The sequence below is a fragment of the Branchiostoma floridae genome, chromosome 18 (assembly GCF_000003815.2).
Source record: "Branchiostoma floridae strain S238N-H82 chromosome 18, Bfl_VNyyK, whole genome shotgun sequence".
Lineage (NCBI taxonomy): Eukaryota > Metazoa > Chordata > Leptocardii > Amphioxiformes > Branchiostomatidae > Branchiostoma > Branchiostoma floridae.
Window position 1 is genome coordinate 8,142,053 of NC_049996.1, and position 11,284 is coordinate 8,153,336.

Consider the following 11,284-nt stretch of genomic DNA (forward strand, 5'->3'; position numbering starts at 1 on the left):
AAATATGCGATATGTTATCATATGATGTTAATTCCGAACCATATTAACTTTTCCCATGCAAGTAGCCTCAGTAAATATGCGATATGTTATCATATGATGTTAATTCCGAACCATATTTAACTTTTCCCATGCAAGTAGCCTCAGTAAATATGCGATATGTTATCATATGATGTTAATTCCGGACCATATTTACCTTTTCCCATGCAAATGGTATAAAGTCACACGTCTGTCTTTCCTAACCACCACAGACGAATTGACATTCACGGTACATCTCAGTGTGGTTCTAACCATGAATTCGAAGTTGCTCGTCGTTGCGATTGTGCTGACCGTTCTGGCCACCACCCAGGCAAGTTCCTTTTTAACGAAAGTTATGTCTCCTTGGTCTCTCTCAAGTTACTTTCCAGAGATCTATGCATTGCAGGCCTTGACATCTGACAAATTTTCTCGTCTTTTTCAACGTTGGTATCAACTTTGTATTTCCATGCTATGGTCAACCGAAAGTTAACTCTTTCACAAAAACGTCTCATTTATGTTTCTATTTTATTTCTACTACCAGGCCTTTGCCTTTTCGAAGAACAAGCCCAAGGTTGAGAAGGCGCCACGTATGTGAGTATAAATTTAGTTAAATTACATCCAGAAACATAGCTATCATGAACTCCAGAAGGCTGTCATCAGATTCTAAAAGACAAATGCCGTCCATCCTGTTGTGAATGTCACATAGGTTGAATTGTTGGCATGTAGTTAATATAAAACGCAATAACATTTTAGCTATATCCATACCACGAGGTCATTTAGCGAGGTAATAACTGAACACCCCCAAATCTCAATGTTACTGATTTTTCTATTTTCCCAAACCCCTGATACACGTTCTACAGAATCTGATATAAATATAATGTTCTGTGATAATCAATAACTGAAGGATCTTTTTCGTGCTTTGTCGTTATTGCAGGGGCCTCTGCGACGGTTCAGGTTTCGACTACGGTAACTGTAACAGTTACTGTACTAGCACGGGGTACATGTACGGAGTTTGTGCTTTTCAGGTAGGAATAAAACGCTAGTGGATGATTCGAATTCATTGATCAAATCGAACAGGAGATTTCTTCTTGTCTGTTACTGGACGTTTCATGATTTTGTCACAAGCTTTTTGACAGCAATGTTGCAAAACCGGTATAATCCAAGTTTCATAGGTAATTAAACCTTTCTAAACGTACTAATCAAACCCTTTTCATCCACCCCCAGTCCTGCCTTTGCCAGCAATATATCGGCTTCACGGGATGAGCCGTCCAAGTGGCCCGTGCACCGGTGACACACCGCGCCCACTTCAAGTGAATAAATGTTCATATATCACTAGACTTGCCTTTCTCGATGTGTACCACTTTGTCTTTGTTGTCCTTTGTATTGAATCACACGTGTTCATCTACATATTCCTATACGTGCGAGTTACCTTGCATTATGCATATTGCGCATTACTGACACAAGTATTGAGTGTACTGTACTCAAGGAATCCTCGTCTATTCTTTACAATGTCTTAAAACTATCTGACCGGGTAGGCCGTGTCACAAGGAGACTGGATTCTAGTAGTCTCTTGGATGGAATACCAATAGACTAGAGCAATATTGGAGGTAAATCAATAAATGTCTCTTGGATAAAGTAAAAATCATTTTATTTCAAGTACTTTTTTATTAGATGCAGTGGTCTCTTGGATAAAATACATCAATAGAGCAATACGCACATCTAAAGATATAGTAGCAACAAGTAATAATCCATTGAAGCATACTCACACACAGTGTGTTTTGTTATATACAATTCTGGATGATGTTGGCATTTCTTTGGTAGTTTTTTCACGTAATACATTGAACTAATACTAAACTCATAATCATTTAATAGTCATTGAAAAACTTGCTGTGCTAGAATAAACTTTAAAGGCAAAGGCCTGTGGCGCTGTGCTGCATAGTACCCGACCTAGACAAGTGTACAATAGATCAGACTGGCTGTGGCCGTGGTATCACTAGCGGTGGTGATTACAAAATACGTATATAGAAGAATTTGAAGAGCGTTTAAACGTAAATTTTGGTGCTCCAGTACGGTATGCCGTAGGCCTAGAAATGGACATTATTTTTACAAATAAAAAGGTACATCACAAGTACAAAACGATTGATAAAAGGATCAGAAAGAGAACGTTGTTATAGATGGTCTGTTTGGGAGCCTTGCTGGTAGCAGATGACCACACACACACTGGACTGTTGGGAGCGTCTACGCACTGCTGGTGCCTCAGAAACCTGGAATAGAGAGAAGAAAATTCATAGCGACAGACGAATTAGTAGACATGAAAGGCGCAAAATGTATTATTGGGCTGAATTGATTCAGTAGCCTTTCAGTCATACATACCAAACACACACACAATTATGTATAATGTGCCAAAACGTTTACTCAACTAATCTAACCAAATTATGATATTTAATGATCAGGTAGGGATCATCAATAGTGTTTAGCATTTGGCAACGAAACGGCCATTCCCTCTTGTATCGTACATGTACAATGTAACTGCAAACTGGGTATTAAAAATCATTGATTTCATGAATTATGGTAAATGTAAAATAGAATTAATTTACTTCAGGTAAAGTTTCTAAAACGTATTAAGCTACTTAAGAACCTACAGGGTAGTAGATCATATAAAGAACAGGGTCTGTTATCGCTTTCAGCATTGGTATTTCAAAAAGAGATAATCTTCCGTTACTTACGGCGGATCATCTTGACAGATCATGCGGAAGCCGTCATGGGACAAGATCTGATCCAGCTGCCTCAAGGAGCCTTTTCCACACGATTCACTTGTGAAAAACAAAAGATGGAAGCACACAATTTAATAAGATCCGGTAATTCTATTCTTGTTTCGGGTCCGGGTTAAAGGAAAGACAAGACGGCGGCAGGTATCGACTTCTGGGCACCTTTGACCAACTTCTGACGTCACACTTGCGTTCAGTACGCGTCAGGAGGAAAGTAGGCCAAATTGTTGAAGGCCGACGGACGTGCCTTACATTTTAAAGAGTAATAATATTATGCCTTTTTAGATATCGATATTCTGTGTTGGAGCAAGTGAAAAAGGCAACTTTCATGAGCTCACCCACCTGTACGGTTGATTTACGCCCAGATCGTGCATCACCCAGACGTGGATTGTAGAGACTGCAGCTTTGTTCAGGGACGGTAACTCAGACCGGGCAAAGATACTACCGATGAGGAGATAAAAAAATGATACACTGACAAGATCAATGAAGGACGGGTATATTCATCAAGGGAAACACAAATCAAAGTCGACGATATATACTACGACTTGCATTACTTATTGATGTCGCATATGAACTTAGTTGAGTCCTGTTACTGTGTTAGACTAGATCTGTGATACTTTTATGTACATACATATATATGTTTTGTCTTGTTGTGACCTGTACTTAGCTCGTTTGGGCAAAAATGTACAATAAAGGTCTTCTTCATTCATTAAAAAATTCTTCGAAAGATCTTGAATGAACTTCCTTCTGCTATTGTTTTAGCTATGAGACGGTTAACCTTGTGGCCTTGAAGGCGTCCTCTGGATTCCCGGAGGCGTCTCTCCTGGTCCCGTTCAACACCAAGAAAACGTCACCTCGCGCTCTCTGGGCGAACTGCAGGACAGCAAGTGCGAACCCACAGGAGCCAATGAGAGACATTCAAGAAACACCGAGAGAGAGAGAGAGAGTGGCCAGTCAACTTGTAAGAACTTTTCCTAAGTGGTGCACGTGCAACTACATGTATTTTCAAAGATCATAAAGTAGACCCTATGAACGTATTACCACCAAGCTATCTATTCTCCAGGGTAGAAATAGATATTTGTTCTAACAGCAAACTAATAGTAACTGTTGTTAGTTTGAATTCCAGTCCCTCAGATATGTCCTGCAGGAAAGTTTAAATAAATGTCTCAAAGTCTACCAACTTTGAAAAAAATTCGTACCATTCCAAAACCTGAACTTACGAATTTGGAGGCTTCTGGCCAGAACGGCCGGTTCTGACATTGTGGACAGACAGTGCCGTTGTACCCCGGAGCACGGGCCGACCCGCACCACCGGAGCCCGTTCAGCACGTGGCCGGGCAGGGTGTCCTCCAGAGTGCTGTACCGGCGGCCCTCGTCCGAGTACAGGTGTGCGAGTGCGTTCGTGCCGGACCAGAACAAGGTCTATGATGAAAATTTGGAATGATATTGAAAGTGATGTAAAATGTTATTACATGTGACATGTATGAAATTTTAAAAACATTTAAAGACTAATAACATGATCTCTCTAACCTTCATCGACATAACATCTCTATATATTTAGAAATATATTTAGAAATGTGTATGTCTCTATGTCTTCACTACTTAACCTTAAGCAATGTATATGAAGCATATCGAGTTACATCATTTGAGCTCACTCCTTCAGGATGGAATCATACAACGGTCTCAAAGGCATGCCCGTAGCCAGAATTTTTTGCCGTTTTATTTAGTAGCATTTAAGAGGGGGGCGATTAATATCTTGACACTGATAACCCTCTTAAATAGCCTTTTCTGCGCGTTTGATAGGTTTTTAAAGTAAGAAACAGACTGCTGATAACATTTTTGATGATACTTTTTACCGAGAGCTTAAGCATTTTTTAAACCCCCCCCCCCCCCCCCCCCTGCCCACGGACATGCGAAGTGGAAACCGTTTTTCAATTTTGATACAAACAAAAAAGGAGTATCTTCACCCTATTCATAGGTGTCTCAAGTGTAGCAGCCTGGAAGAATGGGTCATAAGAAGAGGCCGTCTGGTCACAGGGTTCGCGGTAAGAGAAGGCGCCGAAGAACTTCTCCCATAGATCGGTACAATCTACCTCCCTGGAAAAGGTCGTAAGACAGCAAAATATGCGCCTTGTTTCATCGACGTTGCTGGTTGATAGGTAGGCTTCTAGGATAACTAAAGTAAACGAATGGATTCTACTGATTTTGATGTGAGTTGTTCTACTTTTGCAATTTAGGACCATCAGCATAGCGGCTTTCCTTCGAGCTGCATAAATAATTACATATGGAGAAAACTCTGCTTAATATTAACATGTAGAACCTGGGTGTGCTACGAAGTTGGAGAAGTCCTAACACAAACGAAGTTCGGCAACATTTTTTCTTTGACTCCAAAATAAATAAAAAGCACCGCACAAAACACATGGCCGCGACGTCACGACAGCTGTGTTCATGACCTGGCACACCTTAGAAGGTCAAGAGACACAAAAACACGTCAAAAATAGAGTTGACATATTTGCACTTTGATAGTGAAAGAAAATGAAGGGTGGGCATTCTGTCTATAGATTAAAGGCGATCGTATTACTTTTGAAACGTTTTGCATTGAAATGCCAAAGCTTATGGTATCATATACATTTCAGAGAGACTTTTGTATGGTGATTCACGTATTTTCTAACCTTAGCAAGGGGGTCAAATGAGGTCATTAGCTGATGACGTGTAAAGGGGCGTGGTCGGCAAATAAGACGTAAAAACTAATGCTCTGCTATATTTTTCATTTCGCCTATGAAATAATTATGACTTTGTGGAATCTTGGAATGAAAGTACGAGAATTCTGATCAAAATCTTTCCTTTTTATAATAATTATAACCGTCTCTCTTTTAATAGCTCAATGTTTTTTTCGTCAAAAACGCGGAAGCGAAACCATGCATGGTGTCACAGCTGCTCGCTCTGCACGGTGTAGAAGTGTTTCAGCAATATGTACTTGTGTGTGCGTTGGCTGAACTTCAACAGGCAGAATATCGAACTAACTTCTGGAGAACAACCAAGAAGCCATGGTTCAAATTTTGCAAGTTTTCACGGCTATCTTTCATGATTATCAATAATATTTTTTTTTTCAAATCTATCAAATTGTGTATTATTAGTATGACGAGGGTTATTACATGTATATATACACCATGTCTCAATGGTGGAATCATACGTATCTACACTGTCAGTAATCTACAGTCGGTACAAATATGGACTTTGCTACCAAAGACATGTGGGCACTTGAGTTCCGTAGATACTTGAATTGCTAAGCATTGAACAAACACTAGTAAAGGGTGACCTCGATGTTGTTTTCGAACTATTGAACGAGTGAAGTCAAAATTCACATTTTAAGATAAGGCATATTTTACGTATTAAGAAAATAGTGAGGGGACATATTCAGTTAAAAACTTACGGTGAAACGTCCCATAGTTGTTGGAACCCCCAACACCTCCCGAGAAAGATCTCCTGTAAGTGAGGGGTCGTGCCAGTGTTTTCCGTCGGGCCATACCGCACGGACGCTCGAGGGAGTGAATTCGCCTTCCCGGTGACACAAAATATGCTGAGAACGAACAGCAAAAGAGGAATTCTATTTCCCATTGCTAGTGACTGGTTCCATAGATAGGCTCACTCAAAGCGGACGTCCGGGGCCTATTCAACGTTATTTGCTGGGAAGTGAACCGTGTCGCGTCTCCATGCGGAATGTTAGGATACTGCAGATTTGAGGTTTACAATTATACTAAGTTGGATAATGTGGCTACATGTATATGGGGAGTAGAATGTATACCAAGCATGGACTCCACTTTAGATACAGGTACAGCACACTGTACATTACGCACCCTTCCTGAAGAACTTTCATAGCACCCATTTCACACAATAACATCACATTTTTCGGCACATTTATTACTACATTTAGGTTTCCATCAAATCATCATAGCTAGTCTGACTGCAAACCAGTAGCCTTAGAATCTACAGACTAGTCACTACTCATGTTCACATATCACGTTGTAACCAGTAGAAAGAAAGAAGACCATACACTGTTGAGTTTTGGTACGTTTACTTCCAAACTAGCAGCTTACACTCTTGACTCTTGTAGACAAAGACAGAAGTATAAGCGACATACAGTGTGCAGGGATATGCTGTCGTCAATAACAAAGCAACACATTGGTCTGTGTACATTTGCTACTGGTCCTACTGGTTCATAGGTAAAATATATACAGTTTGTATGCACTCTTGACTTCTCCATAAGACCTATATGCATCAAGGGAATAATGTAATCACTTCAATTGCACCTGCTACATAAACGAAGAAGCTACACAATACAGGTCCTCCTTGGAAATACATGTATGAGACAATTAACAAGAGTAACATGTATTTCTACAATCCAATAAACATGCTGTATGTACTACAGCTTATTCAACATATAAGGCTGACGCACATGGAACAATGTACATGGACATGTTGATATCATGGCATAGTATGTATATGGCACAGTTGGGGATGTTGAGCCACCACTTCAAGTAAAATTAATTGTTGGAGGGCATCTAGCCTCTGCTTGACTGCAGACAAAATTTCAAGTATCTTTCTCCAACTCTCAACTAATCTTTCAAAGTCCATTCTTACTAACTTCTAGTAAGTATCTGCATCTCCGACACATGGCCTGCTCTAGTTCTGCACTATGAGGTCGTCACACAGAGTCTTCTCAAAAATGCCGTTAACTTCATTTCGCTGTCATCTCCTCCTACCTTTAATCCACCATTATCTAACTTCTACCTGAGGATTCAATTGCTTCAAAAGGTTTTGGCCATTTCCAGTCACATTTTGAGATAAAAAATGCCTTGTTCTGAAACTTTGGCTTGGTTATTGCTACACAGAAATCATCATCAGTGGCTCCTGATTTGTAAAAGTTTCACAAAACTTCACTAAAAATGATGGCAGTTGCATGGGACGGCTGTATTTGAGAATCCTGTGTCACATGCAAAGGTCTGCAAAGCTTTTCCAAGCTGAGTATGGAGTAATGGAATGGCAAGCATAGCATATCTCTCACAACACAACTACAGAAACTGCAGTAAACATATCGGTAGGTACCTACTGCAGTAGAGATGGGGGCATCTAAGTCCTCAAGGGATCTTTATGAGAACTTAAGACACCTACTTTGAACAGTCTGTTGATTTTCAGTTCAGTACAGTAGCCAAGAACCTCTCTTCCTGACAATCATATCAGATTCTAAACACATGTATCATCTGTCTCCAGCATGAAAATGGCAAGGAACACACAATACTGCAAGAGGACTGCTTTCAGTCATCACAGGATGTTTTTTTTACCAGGAAACTCTTTTGTTTTACGCACAAGACTTTGACGTGGAAGACGGTTGAGAAAAGTGGACTGTATCTTGAAATATTTACATGGTTGAGTTGAAAAACATACTTGTCTGTTCGTTGATACAATACAGAAAAACTGTAAAGGGGATTGCATAGAAATCTCCTTGGCTAGTAGGCCTGACAGTATACATCTAGTGTATAGAAAACAACCTAAAAATACAACCCTTTTTGTAGAAAGTATCCCTCCACCTGAAATGGAATAATCCCCTTTTAATCATATTAAATCCCTATGAATCTAGGGAAAGTTCATTTTTTGTAGAGGCGTTACCAAGGGCACATATAATGCAACATTAATAGCCCCCCTAGGCTATCAATTCCATTGAAATGTACGATCCCTTAAAGGCAACTGTCTTTATGTTACTATGTTTCTTAGAGGTAACTTTGCAGGTTTTTCGACACTCTTTTACTAATCTAATCATGAAACATCTAACAAAAAACACTTTTGCCCATTTACGTAAGGAGGGGAGGCAGTAATTCAATGCAAGTCCACCCCCCAAGGCACATTGGTTGGGACATGGTTAAGTTTTCCGTTCAATGTCGCAATGCCTGTCCATTTAATAACTGATCACTTTGAATAATTTATCAAAAGAATACAATATAATAATTATGATACAAATGGCATGAAGAAACAAATTCTACATCAAAAAAGCAATCTGTAGGCTAAGGCATTGCATACTCATTATGATCATACATAAATCATATAGAAAGCAAAATTGCATACCAAAGATATCATGTACATGTAGCATGGGTTTGATCAATGTAATTGACAAATTCCACTCCTTGTGCATATGCTATTAAATCTACAACTGCAAAGAAATAATAATAATTTACAATCACTTCCAAAATGGCATTGGCAATCTTCAATGTCTTTATTAAGCTATAACAAGATAACAAGTTAATAACAGTAGCTTTCAGCTACACTGTAAGATCTTTAGAAGTATATGTACCAAATTCCTTCCTAAATCTTTGCCCAAAACATTTCGTCTTGCATTTGTAATGTAGCAGATCTAACCAAGACTACAAAAATAATACAAATCTAAGAGTCAAAAAGGGTTTTGACACTTTTTTTGACCACTCTCTCCAAGTCTACTGTAAGTAGCTGTTTGCTAATTGTCGACAGTCATTCCACCTGATGTAAGTAAGAAGTACACTATATCCCTGGAAGAACACATGTTGAGGAAATGTAGAAATACCCCTCTGTATGTAAATCAGTACAAGTCAATAAAACGGAGGCTGTACAGTATGCTATACCGCTACTGTCGCTTTTTTCTTCGACGCTTTCTTCAGCTGTTTCTCCCGAGCCTTGAGTTCCTTCTCGGCCATCTTACGCTCTTTGGCTACCTGGGCTTTGATTTCTTTGATTTTCTTCTTGAGCAGCGAACGGTCGTTGCTGTTGGACACACCCAAACCCTGTGGAAATGAGACAAGTCTATTACATGTGTACTTCATGTTTTGATACTGAACGAAGTAGAGAATAGACAATTCACTAAGACCCATATCTAAGAGTTTTGCATACGGTTTTATTTTCATAGAAGAAAATTTTGAGATGTTTAGATGTCAACCACCTTTGTGGAACAATTATTAGTACAGCTGCACCAGGAGAGTTAATCATCCAAATGTCTGTACACATGGCTAAGAAAGGTATAATCATAACTTGTCCTGACTTTGTATGAAAAGATGGACCTACATGTAGGGTAATGCTGATGGTAGTCTAATTAATTGCAATAACAATAGAAACTGAATCAAGATTATGACATTACATACACAAAGCTGCCTGGCCCAACAAGGTAAGCTTAACAAACTGTCCGGTCATTGAAATATAATTGAAAAAGTCGAGTCACCTTCAACTTTGAGCCATCTAACTGTATAAGTCTTAGAGCTGTTTGTCCTATCACGATTTTAGCCTGGATTTGAAAGCTGACTGGTCAATCTAAGTAAGCTAAACAAATCTTTCAGTCTGTGAAATATAATAAAAAACAGCGAAGTCACCTTCAACTTTGACCCATCCAGCTGTATGAGAGTCTGTCCCGTCACATTTTTGGCCTGGAACTCCGGAACGTACTGGTCCAGCTCTAGGGCCGTGAGCCACCTCAGCACCTGCTCGTTACCCCAGTCCATGATGGACTTGTTCTGCCAGTGGTGGGACTTCACACCCTGGTCACTGCTGCCTGTGTCCATGGGCTGGGGAAGAGGGGAGATGGCATAGGTCAGGGGTCAGATGTCACATTCTATGGTATCATATAGTTGGAGACCACAATGTGAGATACAAACACCATTTCTCCTTAAACCATTGAACATGTGAATACTTGTGCTTTACAAAGTAAGAAAAAGGTGTTAGTGAAACTAGAACAAGGCAAGGGAGTTAAGCATTCAATGTGTTAGATCAACATACATGTAAGAGCTGCAGAAAAATTATGGCTTTTAAACAAAAAAAATTGTCATTATATGCTTGGTTGTTGTAATCATGCATGGCCTACATTATGAAAGACAAACTAAAAGAAGAACAATATAAAACCAATTATACATTAAATAAAAGGAACTTAGTGCTTCAGAGGCTTACAAGTAATGACTAATGGACTACTTCTAGTTGCAACCTACATAGTATACTTGTACATTTTTTTGTACTTGTAACACAGTTACAAAATCACTCAACATTCTTAGGAAGAAAAAAAAAATACATTTTGTATTAGTAACAACTGCTCAACAAGACAAGAGAAAAGAGGGCTTGGATGTTTGTAACACTAGAAATATCACCATTTCTATAGAAATCAAATTTGTTAGTAAGAAAAACATACACCATTACAAAAAGAATATACATTTAATAGCATTATTGCAAAAAAGGCAGTATCTGGCATCACTTGAATAACATAATAGTTTTTAATACCATAATACAGGTAAGATACACAAACACGTACCTGTACATTACATGAATTTGCTTTTTGGGAATAAAACAGATACTGCATTTTTTAAACCTCCACCCTAAAACCATACAAACAATGCTGCAGAAAAGTAAGCCCTCTCCACCACGTATAACAGTACCAAAAGGGAGAACACCGAAGCTGAGTACATGGTCATTACCAAATCACTATCACTATCATGATCG

At 39.2% G+C, this 11,284-nt stretch overlaps 2 protein-coding genes across 18 annotated transcripts in view; both read right to left on the bottom strand.

Annotated features, from left to right (window-relative positions):
• Positions 1-1,646: 1,646 nt before the first annotated feature.
• LOC118405736 (ADP-ribosyl cyclase/cyclic ADP-ribose hydrolase-like) lies at positions 1,647-6,713 on the bottom strand. The gene is made up of 7 exons (XM_035805434.1): positions 6,216-6,713; positions 4,750-4,879; positions 4,004-4,204; positions 3,562-3,656; positions 3,126-3,224; positions 2,742-2,828; positions 1,647-2,279 (listed from the first exon to the last, which is right to left on the bottom strand). Exons 1-7 carry the CDS (start codon positions 6,398-6,400, stop codon positions 2,138-2,140), a joined length of 939 nt encoding a protein of 312 aa, XP_035661327.1. The 5' UTR covers positions 6,401-6,713; the 3' UTR covers positions 1,647-2,137.
• Positions 6,714-6,840: 127 nt separating this feature from the next.
• LOC118405731 (neurabin-1-like) overlaps positions 6,841-11,284 on the bottom strand; it is a 56,343-nt gene continuing 51,899 nt past the window's right edge. For all 17 annotated transcript variants that reach the window (XM_035805417.1, XM_035805412.1, XM_035805411.1 and 14 more), the window contains 2 exons: positions 10,171-10,362; positions 6,841-9,591 (listed from right to left, as the gene is read on the bottom strand). In XM_035805417.1, the coding sequence (XP_035661310.1) occupies positions 9,427-9,591; positions 10,171-10,362 (357 nt within the window). In that variant the 3' untranslated portion in view covers positions 6,841-9,426. The remainder of the gene's footprint in view (positions 9,592-10,170; positions 10,363-11,284) is intronic.